Source organism: Seriola dumerili, unplaced genomic scaffold (assembly GCF_002260705.1).
Source record: "Seriola dumerili isolate Sdu_G_001 unplaced genomic scaffold, Sdu_1.0 BDQW01000017.1, whole genome shotgun sequence".
In the NCBI taxonomy this organism is placed as follows: domain Eukaryota; kingdom Metazoa; phylum Chordata; class Actinopteri; order Carangiformes; family Carangidae; genus Seriola; species Seriola dumerili.
In genome coordinates, this window is record NW_019174272.1 from 13,185,985 (window position 1) to 13,206,174 (window position 20,190).

The 20,190-nt window shown below is 42.5% G+C and overlaps 1 protein-coding gene across 1 annotated transcript in view; it reads left to right on the plus strand.

Moving 5' to 3' along the window:
- pdzd2 (PDZ domain containing 2) overlaps nucleotides 1–20,190 on the plus strand; it is a 76,247-nt gene that overhangs the window by 25,927 nt on the left and 30,130 nt on the right. The window contains 12 exon segments of the mRNA XM_022753008.1: nucleotides 2,389–2,534; nucleotides 4,182–4,301; nucleotides 5,294–5,408; nucleotides 5,524–5,597; nucleotides 5,716–5,938; nucleotides 6,193–6,310; nucleotides 6,424–6,556; nucleotides 7,237–7,324; nucleotides 7,477–7,580; nucleotides 8,467–8,632; nucleotides 12,469–13,406; nucleotides 13,532–13,676. Coding sequence (XP_022608729.1) covers nucleotides 2,389–2,534; nucleotides 4,182–4,301; nucleotides 5,294–5,408; nucleotides 5,524–5,597; nucleotides 5,716–5,938; nucleotides 6,193–6,310; nucleotides 6,424–6,556; nucleotides 7,237–7,324; nucleotides 7,477–7,580; nucleotides 8,467–8,632; nucleotides 12,469–13,406; nucleotides 13,532–13,676 — 2,370 coding nt within the window.

Below are 20,190 nucleotides of genomic sequence, written 5' to 3' on the forward strand. Positions count from 1 at the left end.
AAGTGCCCTCTTCACAATCAAATTTAATAAAAAACAAATGAAAGAATACAATTACATTAAATAAAAATCAAAACAGAACGCCAGATAAATAGACAAGGGGAAAACACATGTAGGACACTGGTTAAAAGCATAAAATACCACGTGTTACTAAAAGCCTGTTTTTAGTTGCTTTTTAAAAAGCGCCACATGAGTCCAGGGATCTCAGATTTGGTGGGAACTACACCAGAGCTTGGGAGCTGTTGACTGCGAAGTACAGTCACCCAGGTTTTAAAGCTGTGAGCGTGGTATGCTTGCTTAAAGTGATCACTAAATTTAAAAATGGATTTGAAAATGAATGGGAAGCCGGTGCAGGGAGGTTAGGTTCTGTGCGATTTTGTTAAAAGCCTGGCAGCAGCATTCTGGACAGTTTGCAGGCGCTGTAGGGAAGATTTGGACCGATAGGTAAAAAGGAAATTACAATAATCTAACGCGACGAGATAAAGCATGTATAACATCTTTCATTTATTTTATGACAGCACAGGTCTGAGTTTGCCATATTTCTTAAGTGGGAAAAACATGACCTAGTTAGTGTTGTAATGTGTGGCATTCAAACTCGTGACTTGGTCAAAAATAATGCCAAATTGGGTGAGAGGAGGAGACAGGTCACGAGCTTCTGCTTGATTGCTGATTGGAGGTTGAGCAGGTTGAACAGCCTGTGCAATTCCAGTAGCTGGACAAGTTGCTTTTCAACCACCAATGCAGTTTGGAATAGGCCGGTTCATTTTCTGGCAGGAGGATCCAGGTTTTGATTTCTTTTAACAAAGATTGAACAATCGCATGTTTTAAATAACTGTGGACAATCATGATAAAAAAAAAAAAAAGAAGGTTTGAGTGGAAAAGGGTGTAAAATTTGACATTATTAACATTTTACCCCTTCTCTATAAAAATTTAAGAAAGGCTATTGCAGTTCACTGTTTGAGAAGAATCGGCAAGTTCAGGGTGCTGGGAGAGACAATGTGGTTTAATCGGTTTCAAACGAACTTTTCGATTTTCTCGGATTAATGTTTTAGACAAAAATGCAGAAGGACTGAGCGCTTGTGGAAGTTCACAGGCTACATCCTAGAGGACTCTTGCACTTTCAGTGACCTAGTGAAGTCTGAGAGAGCTGCTTACTTTTCAAATCATATATCCTCCAATAAGAGAAATCCGAAAGTTCTGTTTGACACCATAAACCACATTGTCTCTCTCTTTTTTTTTTTTTTAATCATGATATGTCCACAGTTATTTAAACATGCCATTGTTCAATCTTTGTTAAAGAAATCCAACCTGGATCCCTCCTCGCCAGAAAATGACCGGCCTATTTNCCAGCACCCTGAACTTGCCGATCTTCTCAAACAGTGACTGCAATACCTTTCTTAAATGTTTTATAGAGAAGGTGGTAAATGTTAATAATGTCAAATTTTACACCCTTTTCCACTCAACTTCTTTTTTTTTTTTTTTATCATGATATGTCCACAGTTATTTAAACATGCGATTGTTCAATCTTTGTTAAAGAAATCAAACCTGGATCCCTCCTCGCCAGAAAATGACCGGCCTATTTCCAAACTGCATTGGTGGTTGAAAAGCAACTTGTCCAGCTACTGGAATTGCACAGGCTGTTCAACCTGCTCAACCTCCAATCAGCAATCAAGCAGAAGCTCGTGACCTGTCCTCCTCCTCTCAACCCAATTTTGGCATTATTTTTGACCAGTCCATGAGTTTGAATGCACACATTACAACACTAACTAGGTCATGTTTTTCCCACTTAAGAAATATTGGCAAACTCAGACCTGTGCTGTCATAAAATGAAATGAAGATGTTAATACATGCTTTTATCTCGTCGCGTTTAGATTATTGTAATTCCCTTTTTACCTATCGGTCCAAATCTTCCCTACAGCGCCTGCAAACTGTCCAGAATGCTGCTGCCAGGCTTTTAACAAAATCGCACAGAACCTAACCTCCCTGCACCGGCTTCCCATTCATTTTCAAATCCATTTTTAAATTTTAGTGATCACTTTAAGCAAGCATACCACGCTCACGCTTTAAAACCTGGGGTGACTGTACCTTCCAGTCAACAGCTCCCAAGCTCTGGTGTAGTCTCCCACCAAATCTGAGATCCCTGGACTCTGTGGACTCTTTTAAAAAGCAACTAAACAGGCTTTTAGGTAACACGTGGTATTTTATGCTTTTAACCAGTGTCCTACATGTGTTTTTCCCCTTGTTTATTTTATCTGGCGTTCTGTTTTTGATTTTTATTTAATGTAATTGTATTCTTTCATTTGTTTTTATTAAATTTGATTGTGAAGCACTTTGTGACTAGCATCTGGGAAAAGTGCTTTACAAATAAACCTGGCTTGCTTGCTGGATCAGGGGGGAGCAGCCGTCTGGAGTCAGTGGGTGAGGATGACGAGCTGTTTGTGGAGAACGGAGTGAGCGGTGAGGCGGCGGAGAAGCCTCCACCGGGCCGACGTAAACACTCTCTACCTCAACAACTAGATACTGCTGGAGTGAGGCAGGTCAGTAAACGCCTCACCTCGTTTCTCTATTCAACTGAGGGTGTAAAGATGTGCATCGTTTGATCTGATTTCTATATTTTATCATGAAACAATATGGAAGAAAGATGAGTTGTTATCTTTCAAATAGGTCCAGCAACTAAACTCATGGAACAGTGGTCGAATTCAAATTCAAAGGAGCTTTATTGACATGACTGTAGTCAGATACAACACTGTCAAATCAGACTGCACAAGGCAGCATCACAGTAAAAAAAGAACATTTAAAGGTATTAACAACAAAACACATCGATTATTTAAGAAATTATTTATATATGAAAGCTTCTAATGCATGGAAACAGAAACTAGGAAAGCCCTGAAAGGCAAGGATCATGTCAGGATCAAGTTTTTTTTTTCATCTGTGAAAACGACCCCAGAGAGGCAAGTGAGGGGGGATTTTTCTAATTTTTTTTTCTTTCTTCCCCCAAAAAACAAATCACTTGTAAATCACATAGTACTCGAGTACATTGGGAAAAACAGATTAAGAGAAGCTACTGCTGATGTCTGGAATAAATACCATAACCAAGTCACTTGCTGGATCCTCACAGAGAGAACTGTAGCTGTAGCTGCAAGTCGCTCTGTGTCAGCTCATCCGACAGATATCTGTCAGGTGTGTGAGAGGGAAGAGAAGGCAGACTAGTAATCAACGTCTAAATAATGCTGCGTTGTTACTTTTTGTCCTGACCCACCTGAACCTGATATTTTCTAGTATAAACTGACCTGAACCTGCTGACACAGAGGTCAGAGGTCAACCTGCACATCCCCACTAGTCAGTTATAACTGGGTATACTGCTTCTTTATGAAGGAGATGTCAAGATACCAGGAATCATCATAGGCTCTGTTACAAGTTTCTTTTTAGCAAAGTTGGCATTTCATGTCTCAGCTAATATTTATTATAGTAACTACCTGATGGAAAATCATATGTACACACAAGAATTAAAAAACAAAGTTAGATAAATGATGTGAACAGATAAAACAACCATAATGATTACAGTTAAAAAGTCAAGCATGTGTGTGTACACGATATGCACATAGATGTACATGCAGATGTGCATGCCTGTGTGTTAGGAGTCACACGTGTGCACACACGAGTGCATGGCAGAGTTGTACAAATCACACACAGATGCATATACATACACACAAATAACCACAAGAGCATATGTACTTATGTATCATCCTCCACACACACACACACACACACACACACACACACACACACACACACACACACACACACACACACACACACACACATACACACAAAGATAGAAGCAGCAGATCAAAGCTTGGTCACTCTGACCTGACTGTCATGACAACAGTGCTGAGGAGAGCTGCTCTAATTGCTGTGTTGATGAGAGGTTAATCAAACATTCAGAGTCACAGCTTGGGTGACGTCTCTACAACAAACCCCACAGAGCTGAGTTCAGTCAGTTAGGTGATTTTCCATCAGAATCTACAACTCAACAAGAGAACACAGATGTTACCTTCAGTCTATGGGAGTAATGCAGATGTTCCATTAGAATAAATGAGAATTCATCACAATATAAACAACAATGATGTTTTTATAAGTTACATGTGACAGTTTCCTGTTTTTTATATTCATCTCCCTTTTAGGAATATCAGATCATTAAGAAATCAGCCCGCTCCCTGAGCACCATTCAAGTGGAGTCTCCATGGCGACTGGCACAGCCATCTATTATCTCCAGTATAGTGCTGATGAAAGGCCAGGGCAAGGTGAGTGCAGTCCTTTGACATGTGAGCATGTATTAAGCCCAGACTGTGCTCTGAGTCCGATGTGTGTGTGTGTGTGTGTGCGTGTGTGTGTGTGACTGAAATCACAATGTGTGTGTTGAATGTGTGTTTGAGTTTTCCATCACATATTAATCTAATACAACAGTTGAGCTTCTGCTAAAACAAGGTTCATATTTTCAAATACACACTCAGTGAAACATGTACAAAACTCTTGATAAGATTCATTTTTAAGATTCATTAGATCGTGGACATTAGAGTGAGACAGGAAGTATGAGGAGAGAGAGAGAGAGAGACAGGAAGGAAATGTGTGATAACCAAGAACATGTTCTCCTGATACCGTCTTAGTATCTTATTTACAGAAGTGGCAAATTCAACAAATTCCAACCTTAATAACAAGCCTAAACATGAAAATCTTTGTTGATTATGTTAAATACAATTCATGATTAAGTAGGCAAATAAAATATGGAAAAGTCGAGAGCCCTACTTATCTATAATATATTTATAATCCATTTCTATATCTGGTAGTTCTAGTACTTTATAGTGGGATTGACACACTTGAATTCTAATGTCTAATGTGTCTAAAATATATTATATATCTTATATATAATATTCCGGTGACATTTCTCTGTCATCAATATTGTATTTATACCTTGTGATTTTCAAAGTAAAAGTAAAAACATCACACTCAACCAAAGACATGAAAAAGCTGAGGTGTGTATAAAAAAGTTTGTAGTTTAAGTTGTCAAACATGGTCACCATGGAAAACATAATAATAGAGATAATGAGATATTAATTAATTAATAATTAATTATTCCGTTATCTTGAGATAAATATTCCGTTATCTAGAGAAAACAAAGCTCCATTATCCTGTTATTTTGAGATAACGGGATAAAAAAATATTTGCAAGTATGGCCTTTCTCAGCTTCCATACGTGTGTCTGCTGGGCCCCTCTGACATGAGGTCTACCTCCACAGGGTCTAGGATTCAGTATTGTTGGTGGGCAGGACTCAGCTCGCGGTCAGATGGGGATTTTTGTCAAAACCATTTTCCCTCACGGAGCTGCAGCAGCTGACGGACGACTGAAAGAGGGTAACTACATGTTTTGACTCTGTGTCACTGAGCCGAGAGAGTTCAGGTTGTAAAACAGTCGCGTACACTCACACTGAAGATCCACCTCAGTCTGACTGTGTGTCTCCCCCTGCAGGAGACGAGGTTCTGGAGGTGAATGGAGAGTCTCTCCAAGGACTTACACACCAGCAGGCCATCCAGACATTCAAGGTGGTCTGCACGTTTACTGGATTCTGACTGACAGTGTTATTAAAGACACTTAAATCCTTGTCCTGCTACGTCATGTACAACGTCAACTGTGTGACACTCACTTTTATTTCTCCCACAGCAACTGAAGAAAGGTGTGGTGACGCTGACCATTCGGACTCGCCTTCGTAGTCCAAGCCTGACACCCTGTCCCACCCCCACCCTCCTCAGTCGCTCCAGCTCACCCAACTCCAATACCAGTGGGGGAACTCCTGTCCCCTCTGGGTTTGAAGAGGCTGATGGCCGCAGGGGCCCTGGTCCTGGTCCTAAAGACTGCATCATCATGGAGGTCACTCTTAATAAAGGTGAGCTGACTTGATACAGAAAACCCTTCGTTGGAGCTGCAGGACCTAAACCAAAAAACACAGAAAACACCCAGATCTGAAATATACTGATGTGGACAGAGTGTCCTCATACTTTTATGTAGTGTATCTTCACCTGCTTTTGTTGCCTCATAAATCACATCTTCTGTGCCAGTTGTCATACTTTACATCTGCAGTGATAATAACCTCGTTTTCAAAGACACTTCTTCTCTGACAGTGAATGTTGACTTTTTCAGAGCCTGGTGTTGGTCTGGGCATTGGGGTCTGCTGTCTGACCCTGGAGAACTCTGCTCCTGGTATCTACATCCACAGCTTGGCTCTGGGATCTGTGGCCAAGATGGACGGCAGGCTCAGGTGAAAACCTCAGGGTCATCTTTGACCTGGAAACTAATGGGCGCTAGTGAAATTAATACGTAGCCTCACTGATGCAAACAGTGTTGTGCTAACACCTGTTCGTCTCCTTGCAGTCGTGGAGACCAGATCCTGGAGGTGGACTCGGTCAGTCTTCGTCATGCTGCTCTCAGCGAGGCCTATGCCATCCTCAGTGAATGTGGACCTGGACCAGTCAGTCTCATTATAAGCAGGCACCCTAACCCCAAGGTAAGAAGACATCTGTTTGTTTTCTACAGACTGATCCATTCTCTTTGAACATATGTAACATACTGTATATCTAGTTCTGATGTAAATTTCCTCTTTAATCTTGAGTCATCTTTATCCTGGTTTATATTCAGTGCTCCATTGAACAATTATTTATTAACCAGTATTTGGAGCTGATATATTTGCAGTGAAAATTAGAAGTTTACCTCAAAATTTACAGTAACACAGATTCCAAGACAAAACTTTCTTTAAAAGCCTTTAAACATAAAGTAGGTTTAATGAAATGGTAAACAGAACTTTTCTGTAGAGGATTTTAAATGCCACATTCAGATCAGTGAAAGGTACATGATGAGATCTGTAGCATTTCACTGATGTCCAGCAGAGGGCAGCAGAGACCTGACAATAGTAAATACAAAGTTATTAGTCATTAGTTTTCATGAGGAGATACAGGGATGCTTTTTCTTTTTGTCTGATCTGCAACAGCGGGGCAGGCCTATGATCTGGAATGTCCCTGACTGACTGACTGACTGACTGACTGACTGATTATATTTCCACCACTAGCCAGCCGAGTGCCTTGTCACTGAGTTGGAGTTTCTAGTGCAAACAGGTTCTATTAGGGGGTGTTTACATCCTACTGAGTCACACCAATGATAAATCTGCTGTATTTCCATGTGTTTCCTCAGGTGTCAGAGCAGGAGATGGATCACATCATAGCTCGATCCACACACAGGGAAAAAATGAGCAGGAACAGACACTCATCTCACTCCCAAGGTCTGAAATATTTACCTATGTTTTCATTTGCCTGTCCTCTTGTTTTACAGGTTAACTTTACCGTTAAAGGCTCAGATGCCAAAATAAAATGTTTTTATATGCTCTGTGTGTCTGGCCTCTCTGGGTCTAACTGCCATGGTTGTAATGTGCAGGTCTGACCTGTAAGAGCCCCAACCCATCGATCAAGGAGCAGCAGGGAGATGGCTCCCCTGCTCTCAGCTGGACCATGAAGAGATTCCTGGAGCCTGCCAGTAGAGTAAGACTTCATTCACATTCATGATCATTGTTGAGTTCATACAGACACATTGCTGAGTTTTAGTTCATTATTCTTAACTGTAACTGTATCTGTATTAATCTGCTGTTCAGTCCATATCTGTTCTAAAAACACTCTAAAATCTTTTGTTTTCTTATTTTAGTTCAAAATCAAAAACTGAGAAAAGCATAGTTATTGTTATATGAGGTATTGTTGAAGTCATTTACTTGAACTTACTATATTTGTATTTTTACCTGCTCCTTATCATTTAACGTCTTTAAAAGTCAAACAGCTTAGCATAGACATTTATGGTCCAAAATATCTCTCCTTAAAAAGGGGAGAAAGGAATGAAAATTTAATGTTAAGAATAAACATTAATGGCTCAGGAGGTGGGGTGGGTGTTGGTTCAATTCCTGGCTCCACCAGTCTGCATTTCTGAAGTGTCTTTGGGTGTGTGTGAATGGGTGTAAAGCACTTTGAGTAGTCGATAAGACTAGAGTATAAAAGTCCTTAAAATTTAGTATTTCTCATCAATACACTCACTGTGTGTCCTTCAGGCCTAACAAATATGTTTGAAGTATTTCCTCTAATAAAACATGTACATTTTTACACCCATGTCTACATTCGTTGGCAAACTGTCTTCTTCTTCTTCTCTGCCTTTTGCTGGGGCAGTTCTATCTTTCTTGCTGTGTCACCACAAACAGCTGTTGATCAGTGAAATGAAGCAAAATGAAGCTGTTCGAGAGACACATGGTGGAACATCACCTGACTAAGACACTTAATATTGGGTTTCCCTTCACCTTATCATCCTCTGTATTTCAAAAGCATGAGGTTGTGGTTCTCATCCTCCTTTCTCTTGACCTGATCTACTGTTGTCTCTGCCCTGAAGCAGGGCTCCCTGAGCTCAGAGGCTGAGTTATCTCAGTACTTCTCCCAGGATGTCTCCAGCCACTCCTTCTTGTCTGACACCATGCTCATTGGATTGAGCGGTGATGAGGCTCCGCACCAGCAGAGCTGCCGCACCTCCATGGACGACAACGCATCACAGCCACGAGGTAAATGTTCAACCATTTAAATACCACATGCCACAATGTGACCTTAATATTTAATAATAATAATAATTCCTAATAATTCCTGTGGTAATTTTTTTGCTCCTGTGATATTTTCCTTTGGTGTTTTATGTGATTAAGTACCTGGGATATGTGGAAATGTACCAAAAAGTTTCTTTCCCTGAATATATCGTCTTATATTCAGGTCAATACAAGTATCACAGGATCACAAAAATTACCACAGGAATTTATTGCAGGAATGTGGGGTATTGTATCCCAGAAATCGTATTACCTATACTTTATTCTCGTAATATTACAACTTTATTCTTGTAATATTATGACTTTTAGATTTCTTTTTTCTTTGGTCTATGTGGTCTAATACTCCCTGAGAGGCAGGTGTGGGGTCATTTTTCTAATATGTTTTTGTCTTTCTACCCAGAAAAAAATGTCGCCTTGCCTTTCAGGGCTTCCGTGGGCATTAAACGTACTTTTAACAGTTTTTGTGTACATGTGTGCGCTAGTGTCAGTGTGTTGGGGGGGTCTGTGGGGACACAGACAAAGGAAAAAGGAAAAATGGCTGATTTAAAATGGTCTCTGTGACCACACTATCTTAAAAGGGAAGAGACTACAACAAGATTGCAGTAAACAAAGAAACTACTCATAATGGCCGCTGAAACCACATGGTTTGTGGGGAGGGAAGGTGTGAGTTTCTTTGTTAGCCTAGTTCATGTAGTCTAAAGGTGACAGGTTAGAGGGTGAATGTTAGCTGCATGCAGGCCCTATAACTGAGATAAGCCACAGGTATGTGTCTGAACATACAAGTACCAAATTAACTCCATGACTAAGCACAAACTAAGCAAACATTATAATATCCTTCCATTGCATCCATACATTATCTTCCGCTTATTCTGGGTCGGGTCATGGTGGCAACAGGCTAAGCAGGAGGTTCCAGACATCCCTCTCTCCGACAATGCTTTCCAGATCCTCCAGGGGGATCCCGAGGCTTTCCCAGGCCAGATGGTATACGTAATCCCTCTGGCAAGTTCTGGGTCTACCTCCCAGTCGGACGTGCCTGGAAAACCACCTTATCAGATGCTCGAACCACATCAGCTGGTTCCGATGCTCGTGAAGGAGAAGTGACTCTACTCTGAGCTCCCTCTGGATATCCAAGCTCCTCACCCTATCTTCAAGGCTGAGCCCAGCCACCCTACGGAGAAAACCCATTTCAGCCACTTGCATCTGTGATCTTATTCGTTGACCATAGGTGAGGGTTGGAACGAAGATCAACTGGTGAATCGAGAGCTTTGCCTTTCAGCTAAACTCCAGTACAACACCAGCATTACTGCTGGCGCCGCCCCACCCCGCCTGTCTGCTTCATCTTACCCTCATTTGTGAACAAGACCCCAAGATACTTCCTTCACTTGGGGCAGTGACTCACCCCCAACCCAGAGGGAGCAGTCCACCGTTTTCTGAGAACCATGGCCTCAGACTTTGAGGTGCTGACTCTCATCTCGGCTGCTTCACACTCAGCTGCAAACCGTCCCGGTGAGCACTGGAGGTCACACTCATCTGCAAAAAGCGAAGATGCAATTTTGAGGTTCCCAAAGAGGGCACACGTCTCACCTTGGCTGTGCCTTGAAATCCTGTCCATAAATATCACAAACAGGATCGGAGATAAGGGACAACTTTGGTGGAGTTCAGCATTCACTGAAAACGTGTTTGACTTTGTGCCGAGAATGCATACACAGCTCTCACTTTGGTTATACAGGGTACCCTATACACCATACCATGTAGTACCCCCCACAGGCAGTATCCCCCACAGGCCTATGACTTTGTCCCCCAGCCAGCTTGTCCAAGTCCACAAACACATATAGACTGGCTGGTCAAACTCCCATGTCCCCCTCAGTACTCTCATAAAGGGAAAGAGCTGGTCCACTGTTCCACTGCCATGACAGAATCTGCATTGCTCCTCCTGAATCTGAGGATCCACAATTGGTCAGAGCCCAGGAGCAGTGCGATATCCCAGTAATTGGAGCTTCCCTTCGGTCCCCTTTTTTAAAACTGGGAACCGCCACCCCTGTTTGCCACTCCACAGGTACTGTCCCCGACCTCCATGCGACATTGAAGAGGCGTATCAGCCAAGACAACCCTCCAATGTCCAGAGCCTTCAGCATCTCAGGGTGTATCTCATCCACACCTGGCGCCTTGCCACTAAGGAGCTTCTTGACTACCTCAGTGACCTCTGCCAGGGTTATTGATGAGACTTCACCCGAGTCTTCAGACTCTGCCATGTGTTAACTGGGTTCAGGAATTCCTCAGAGTATTCTTTCCAACGCCCAACAACATCTCCAGTCCGGGTCAGCAGTTCTTCTCTCCAACTGAACACAGCCTGGTTCAAGCCTTGCTTCCCCTCCACCAAACGGTTTGCCAGAACTTCCTTAAGGCCAACCAAAAGTCCTCCTCCATAGCCTCCCCAAATTCCTCACACACCCGAGTTTTTGTTTCCGCAAATGCCGAGGCATCGCAGCCAACCCTGAAATCCATCCCTGTGGCTGGTGGGTCCGCAAAGGCAGAGGCTCCATGTAGCCTTTTCGGGCTGTGCCTGACTGGGCCTGACTGGACCCCATGGGTGAAGGCCCAGCCACCAGACGCTCACTGGCGAGTTCCCCTTTCAGGTCTGGCTCCAGGAGGGTTCCCCCGGTTTCCCTATTCACGAGCAAGGTACCAAAACTCCCACATGGCATCTTCACTCTGGGTTTTATGAATTGCTCTTAGTCTGGCCCCTCCCCTGGGACCAATTTGCCTTGGGAGACCCTACCAGGGGCTATGTCCCCAGACAATGGTCACCAGGACAGACAAACCCCTCCACCACATTAAGGAAGCGATTCTCAGAGGGGAACATTGCAACAACAAAACATTAACTAACATGTACATGTACATAAACAAAAGATAAGAGTTCTACAGTTCAGCTGTGCTGTGCTAGTTTAGGTTAGGCCTAGTCAGTTAACGTTACCCAGTGTTGTTCTAAAGTCAAGTGGGTTTGTGTTGCTTACTAGAGGAGTGAAGTCCTGTCTGGCTGTGTAGCCTTGGTGTTGCAGAGGAGGCCTCTGGTTTTCTTCTTTGTTCATCTCACAGAGTTAACTGTCGCCTTGCTTACTCTGCTGATTCTGGAGAAAACTTGGTTCACTACCAGTTAATACTAAGCAGGTTGCTGCTGTTGAGGAGAAGAGTAATGCAGTCTGCTGGGGGCAGGCCTGCAAGGGAACTGTTGTCTCAGGTAGCACGGCTGACCTGGGAGCCTTGTTGCTCCTTGAAGAGCCAAGAGGGAAGAGAGGAGCTTCTGCTCTTGAGCAAACCAAGGAGAGAAGAGAGACAACAAAGAAGGGGATCTGGTTTTATTTGGTGACACCCTGGGGGAGCCACATGTCACACACTGACCAGTAAGCAAGGTCCCTACGGGAGGGTCGTCCACTGAGGAATTGTGGGAAAGTGAGTTTTTTTGTCTGTTGAACAACAGAACATGTGGTCTCCACAATCTTGAATGTAGTGAGACCCTACATAGACCTGGTTTTCGGTCTCCAGAGTGAGACACCAGTGGACGTGTTTCTTCATCAAGGGACACTTTCAAGTGATTTAGGGACACTATTCTAGATTAATGACCAAAGATTTCATCATGTTAACATTTGTATGGGACAGCCTGAAATCACACAGCATGTAGGAGCATTGACCCACATTCATGACACCACATCATCTTTGTCTGTTTGTATTTGGCTGTGACAAATGACTAATCATTTGTTTACCTGTTAACTGTTGTCACCACTTTACCTGCATCTTCTCCTCAGCTTTCACTCTCTCCCTAACAGAAGTGGACAGTGACCCTGTGTACAACACATCAGAGGAGAAGACCCCCGCCCCCCTTCATCAACATGCAGAGGCAGTTTGCCAGCCCATTGCCGTCTCCAGCCCTGCCTCCGTGCGGAGCCCGCTTCTGCGTCAGCACCGGGTGATGTGCTTTGAGGATGAGCTCAGCGATGATGAAGACTCAGACAACAATAGAAACACTGGGCGCTTCCATAGACCAACAAAACCTGACTCTCTGAATCTCAGTGATGCACAAATCCCCAAAACTGTTCCAGCAGTTGTAACTGCTACTTCTGCTGCATCATTGTTAGACGTAGACGGAGACAATGACGATGACGGGGATTTACAGAGATGTGGGAGCAGCAATGTGACAGCACCACTCTGTGGTAGTTTGTCAGAATGTGAGGATGGTGTTACCAGGAAGTCTGAGGCAGATGGTTCTGAGTCACCCTTCATGCCCATCTGCTGCCCTTTGGACCACAAAGCAGGTTTGGTAAGCAGCATGGACTCTGCGTCGAGCCATTTGACTATCATCAGTGAGAATTGCACAAATCCAGATGATGCACAGCTGGAGTCAAAGCGCTCCCCCAAGTTGGAGCATAAAGCAGTGACGCGGGTCAAAAGTATGATGAGCATTGAAGCTCCAAACCTTCAACAGCAGAAGTCCAGAGTGGATGAGCCCGCTCCATCCCAGCCCCCATCCCAGCCCACACAGTGTGGAAGAACCCCCAGGACTGTCGGTGGGCCAGAGCCCCACTGTAAGAAAGGAGACACCCGCGAGCTTGTTGGTGTTTGTGCCATCGACACTGTGACCCTCAGGAGAAGTGACAACGAGTCTTTTGGTCTTGACCTGGAGATCATGTCCTCCCCTCTGAAAGTGGTCATCACTGGGTTAAAGCCTGGCTGCGCAGCAGAGAGGGTACGTCTGATTGGTTTCATCCTCATCGTCCAGTCCAGTATCACTGAAGGGAGACTTCAGTTTGAGAGAGTCTATTGCTCAGTGAAAAGTTTAATTTTATCTCTTGTGTTTAATTGTATTTCCAGGGATCTTCAGCCAAGCTGTGTCCTGGAGATGAGATTGTGAAAATCGGAGAAAAGCTGGTGTGCTCCTCCAGCTACCAGGAAATCTGTGAGCTGATGCGTAACCTTCCTATGACACTGTCCTTAGAAGTCAAGAAACCAGTTTCAGGTAAGACATCGAACTAGAGTCATAGTTCATCCAGCATCAGTGTGGATGCTACTGTTATTTATTAACCTCATCACTTTACATTTGATCTTTTTTAGTAGAACTGGGATGTGGTCCTTTGTGTGTTTAAGTTTGCAACCGTTTTTTGTAGGACAATATGGAAAGCACTGGTCCAAAATGTTTATTTTGACGTTTTAACACACCAATTTTGAAAATCTTCAAGTATTTGGACCGTCAATTTTTCCATGCTATTGGTTGGCGTCAACACACCCATCCCCTTTTTGACAGAGGGGCTGTGTTTCATATATGTTGGGCTGTATGTATGCTTACATTGTAAAAATGTGGGCTTTCTTTGGGCTATGTACCTATCATGTATCTTATATGCAACTGTGAATCAGTATTTCGCACAGCCCATTTCTGTGGAGGGGGGAACAAGAATTAGTTAAAACTCCTGACTAAATCACTGAAACTGTGAAAGACAAGCTTAGACAATTCAACATCATGAGCGGCGAATTTGAGAGGGTTTGAGTGAAATCTGTTTCAAGTATCCATTTGTAAAAAGTATATGTGAGTGCTTCAGTTGCGCTCCTCGCTCTGCTTCCTGCTCCACTCCAGCTCTGCTAATGGTCCACAAATGGTGACGAGAATTGTAAAGAATTCAACTACGTAAAAGGACTGTGTAAAGGACAGTACATCAGCCGCGTGCAGACGAAAACTAGTTTTTGTAAAGGAACCAGGCATGTGTCAGGCTAACAGTTAGCATCGGAAAAGCTGCAGCAAACATGCTATCATTGTGGCAGGAAGCACCTGGCAAGAGACTGCAGATTTAAGAATGAAATGTGTCATGTTTGCTCCAAAATTGGACACATTGCTCATGCTTGCAGGAAGAGAAAAGTGACTTCACAAATGCAGTATGTGGAAACTGAGAGAAACACATCCAGAGGAGATGAAAAAAATGCTGAGCTTTTGGAGCGTATGCAGTGTACTCTACCTCAAGCTGGGAAAAAGCATACACAGTTGATGTTGCACTTTGAGGCAAGAGCACAACTATGCTACTGGATACATGGTCAGCATTTTTACCAGACAAATCTCACTCGTTTCCGTTAAAATCAGCTCCCACGTTAAAGCTGAAATCATACCAGTACAGTATGGGGCACAGCAAGTCACTCTACTGCTGGTCATTGTTTAGAGAAGTAGACCTGCTCTGATTGGTCTAAATTGGCTAAAGAAGCTACAGCTAAACTGGAGACAGATTTTCACAGTACACAGAGTGCTAACGTCAGTGTGTTGAGGAGGAGACATACCTTCTACCTAATACTGAAGATTTGTTTGCTACTTTAGCAGAAAGAACATCATTCAGTGAACTTGACATCTCTCATGCCTACCAGCAAAAATAGCAGAGAAATATTTGACTATTAACACACACAAGGGCTGTACAAGTATCATTGCCTCAGTTATGTTATGTTTCCAGTACTCAACTCAGCAAATTTTCAGTCTGTTATGGACCAGATTCTTCAAGGGCTGGACCATGTGATATGTGTTTTGGATGATATCCTCATCACTGCTTACTCAAAGGAGGAGCATTTGAAAAGGCTGGATGACATGCTCACACGTCTGGAGAAACATGGAGTCAGAGTCAAACTCTCTAAATGTCTTTTTCTCCAGAGCAGTATGGAGTATCTGGGACATAGCATTGACAAGGATGGCCTACACCCCACTGAAGAAAAAATGGCCGCAATAATAAATGCACCTAGGCCAACAAACATGACAGAGTTGAAGTCCTTATTAGGCCTTCTAAACTACTACATCCACTCCCTGGAAAAGCCCTGCATAATCTGCTAAGAAAAGATGGTAAGTGGGTTTGGACTACTGAATGCGATAAGACATTTGAAGATGCTAAGAGACTGTTGCAGCAGAACAAGGTGCTAGTACACTGTGATACAGGCCTTCCACTGAAGATTGCATGTGATGCATCACCTTATGGAGTGGGTGCTGTGATTTCACATGTCATGGATAATGGTGAGGAGCAACTTGTGGCTTTTGCATCAAGGACACTAACCGAGGCTGAAAGGAAGTATGCCCAAATTGAAAAGGAGGCACTTGCCACTTTGGTGTTAATAAATTCCACAAATATCTATACAGGAGAAAATTCACACACCTTACAGATCACAAGCCACTTTTGGCTATACTGGGGCCAAAATCAGCAGTTGACATTGAATACCGGAATTCAGCTCATCATGCCAACGCTGATGCTTTGTCACGCCTTCCCCGAGCCTCAGTGGAAAACACAGCAGGAGAGGGAAGTATTTTCTTCTTCTCACATGTGAGGAACTTCCAGTGTGTGCAAAAGACATTGAGAAAACCACTTTAAAGGATCCTGTACTGAGTAAGGTGTGGAGCTACACCATGAATAGATGGCCCAGTTATACACAGGATGAAGCATTGAGGCCTTACTTCATACGCAGATAGGAGTTATCAGCAGAACAAGGCTGCGTTCTCTGGGGCCAAAGAGTCATTATACTCCCAGTATTAGCTGAGAAGGATAAGCAGAACTTTTTGAAGGTCATTGATAGCCATTCAAAGGGGTTAGAAGTCTTTCCCATCTCCCATCTCACAACACCATTGAAGTTCTGCGGGGCCTATTCGCTTCATATGGACTCCCGGAGGAGCTAGTATCAGATAATGGGCTGCAATTGGTGTCTAGGGAGTTTACTCAGTTCCTCGAGAGAAATGAAGTCAAACGCAGTACTTTACCTGTATACCACCCTGTATCAAATGGAGCGACAGAGAGGTCCGTTCAAATCCTAAAATGGGCTCTGGTGAAAGATGTGCTTGAAGCAGAGGCTAAGGTTTCTGTGCCATTCAGCCCCCGACTGGCAACTTTCCTATTCATGTACCGCAGTACAACTCACACTGTGACTGGTCAGAAACCAGCTGAGTTATTCTTGAAATGCCAGATCTGAACTCGCTTCAGTTTGCTCAAGCCTGACCTTGCCAGATGGGTTGAGGAAAAACGAGCTGCACAGAAACAGCATCATGACCATGGGGTCTCATTTGTTCGCTTTTTTTCTGGAAGGAGAGACTGTCCGCAATCCGAAATATCAGGGGAGGAGTGGAGAAATGGATTCAGGCAACAGTTCTTAAGAGACTGGGAACTGTCACGTCCTTATACTGGAAGGACAGAGACAGCGTACAGTGCATATTGACCACGTGTTACCATGGCGAGAAAAGGGTTGGGAGACCATCGGTTAAGTTGGTTCCACCAGCTGCAGAGACTGTTCCATCAGTAACAGTGGACTGTCCTGTTCTGGGTTTTTCACCCAGTACACCAGTGTCTCGACCAGGCTGTCGAGGTGACACTAGCACAGGTATCACCCACAGAAAACAAGAGTGCACCTGTAAAATGCTGTAAAAGGCTTTGGTTACTCCCACAGAGACTGAATCTTTAAAATTGACAATCTAAAATGCAGTTTGTTAAGATATAGGCTGTGAAATGTGCACTGCTAAGAGATATTTGAAGTTCACTATTTCAGTGAGTTGGTGTTTCAAGAATTTACTCAGGGGCAGCAGATTTATTTTTGCTTTGTAAAGAAATAATGGCTAGAAAGCTTAAAGGGGAGGAATGTAATAGAGTGGTCTTGTCGCCTTGTGGTGCTAGCACCCAAATTTAAACTCCATAAGACGTTCAAAGTTGTCATTTCAACACAGATGTCAAAATAGACATTTTGGACCAGTCCATGTTCCACTGGACAGTGCCTCATAACAAATTCATTTTTATGAGACCACTGTGCCAGTACAGCAGGGGTCCTTTAAAGGAAAATGCTTGTATATTTCAACCTGGTGTATATCACACGGCTCAGAGCCACAAATTCATTTGTTGTGACTTCATTAAACAGCTGGGAGCACTATCACCTATAGACACATTTGGATTTTCTAAGTCTGGAAGAATTCCTTGTGGTCTGGCCAGCTGATTGGCCCGGAGTATCAGACCACTATTAAAATACTAAATGAAAAGCTGAAACAACATGTGGCAGCTACAGTGACTCAGACCTGCGGACCATCAGGTGTAAGTAGCTCCAGTGACTCAGAGCTACCAGAGCTTTATGATGTCGGTTTTTCAATGGTTGCCCTGAGAGCTCAACACACTGCATCTTAGGAAAAAAAATGCAACAGACAAAAAGACAAACAAATTCAGAAAACATCTTCAGCAATTTAACAACACAGGCTGCAAATACTCACAACACAACCTAATGCACAAACATGCTGTAAGTTATGGACTACCATCTAAATCAATATTAAATAAATAATTAAATAAATAAATACAGCTGTGAAATAAATCCTGAAATAAATACATTGGGTAATACATACAATATATAAATGAATTTGAATATGAGTATATAAGTGAGTCAATAAATAAATAGCTATATAACTGAATAAGTGAAAAAATGATTTGCTTTTTATTTAAAAAAAAAATATTTATTTTAGGGGACTTTTATTTCCAAATGTCACATTTATTTACTGCTCTTTTATTCAAATGAGGGGGCTTGGTTATCTCACAGATTCAGACCAAAAGCAATATCACAGTATCACTATATAACTTCCGATGACCTTGTTCAGTGTGTGATACAGTTCTGTTCTGGGGTTGTTGCTTTGGATAACCAACCACACCCCCTCATTTGAATATGATAGAAGGGAATAAAAAGAGTTGGGAAATAAATGTGACATTTGAAAATAAAGGTCTCTGGATATAAATAAATGTGGACATTTACACATTTGTACATGTATTACCTCATTTATTTTTTCCAGGACTTATTTCATAGCTGTATGTATTTATTTGATATTGATTTAAAAGACATTCCAACAGAAATGTTTCCAGGTGATACAAAAAAGTGATGAACCTGACTGGGACGCACTAGTTGCTCAATGCTTTGTGATTTTAAAAGTTAAATGTTTAAAAGTTAAAAGCATTGAACTATAAGTGCACATGGATGTATTATAATACATGTATTAAAAGAGAGTGTAACTTTGCATAATCCTTCCTCATATTGTTGTAAACTTCAGTCCAGTGTTTTGGTGTCTGCTAAGTTTTTAAACTCATGGCTGTATTACTGAGATCATTGTCTGTTTAAAGTCCAACTGAAATTATATATATTTTTGTTTGCCACAGCATGAATACACATCACCGGTACTGTTCACCTTTGAGAAAAAATTTACAAAGAAAATGTAAATTTTATATTTTTGTTTCATGATGGCTCCACCTGAGAAGTGACACAGCCAATCAAATGTTGTTTTAAACCACATGTGCATAAAGCAGTAATGCCAGTGTTCTATCACAGGCAGGCATTCACACTGACCAACACAAGCACCATAGACTGTAAGTTAGATCAGGAGGTTTAGCAGAAGGGCTGATGTGGGTTGTTCACAAACATGTCTCGTCCGTCCTGCACTTCAGCTTATTGAACATGTTGTTGAACGCTGCTGCTAACTTCAGTTTGCAGACTATAGAGCAAATTATACAACAGTTCAGACGAAGTAATTTGATTGAACGAGAGTCATTACATGAGTGCTGATATAGAGTACAATAGCACTGGGACTTTTAACTACATGTATCCCTCCACTTTACAGGTGTTCTATTAACCACCGTTACATTAACAGCCGTTATCTATCTTAGATTATCACAATCTTTGCAAAGATGAAAATATTTTCAGAAACAACATTTGACTTAAATTCGTCAGAAGAGGATAGTGGGAAGGAAAGAAGTCTGGATACTTCAGTGCACTTCCAGATGCGCTCGTATGACATCATCGGATCAGGAAAATGTTGCTTAGCAGCAGTCCAGTACCAGTCCAGGTGCTGAACTATTTGCGTTGGCGTAACCAAATAAATGATCCTAGAACTGTTGTATAAAAGCAATATCACACTCAAGGTCACGATGTTGTGCTGAATGATCTTTAACACTACTGCTGACAACACATTGTGCACCCATGGTCTGTCAGCTACAGCGCAAGCTTGTTTACCTCATCTCTCATTCCCCTGTTGGGGCTTAACCTGCCAGCTGCTGTCGATCAAACACAGTACATAGACTGTAAATAAAGATGGACGTAGTCTCCACGATATCACACACAGGTTCCAGCTAATCCATAAATGCTGATTTGTGGCAAGCATATGCTTGTCTTAGCATCGTGGCTGGGCATCTTGCTCGAAGGTTAACTCAAGGCTAATTAATTTGCTGGCAAATTAGGTAGTTTATGAGCTATGCTAACAAGCCAGGTATGATGAGTGCAGACACTGATACCTGCTAATTAGCACTGATATATACAGTAAATAAAATTATAGCGAAATTTCATGTGTATGGAGCTGAGACTTTGGTGCATACCTGTTTGTGACGAGCATACGCTCACCCACCTGTCACTCAAAGTGACTTCACCCTCAATTATACATAACATGTTTATTTCTGCTGTAAAGTTGGACATTTTAACATGGGAGTCTATGGAGATTGACTCACTGTTGGAGCCAG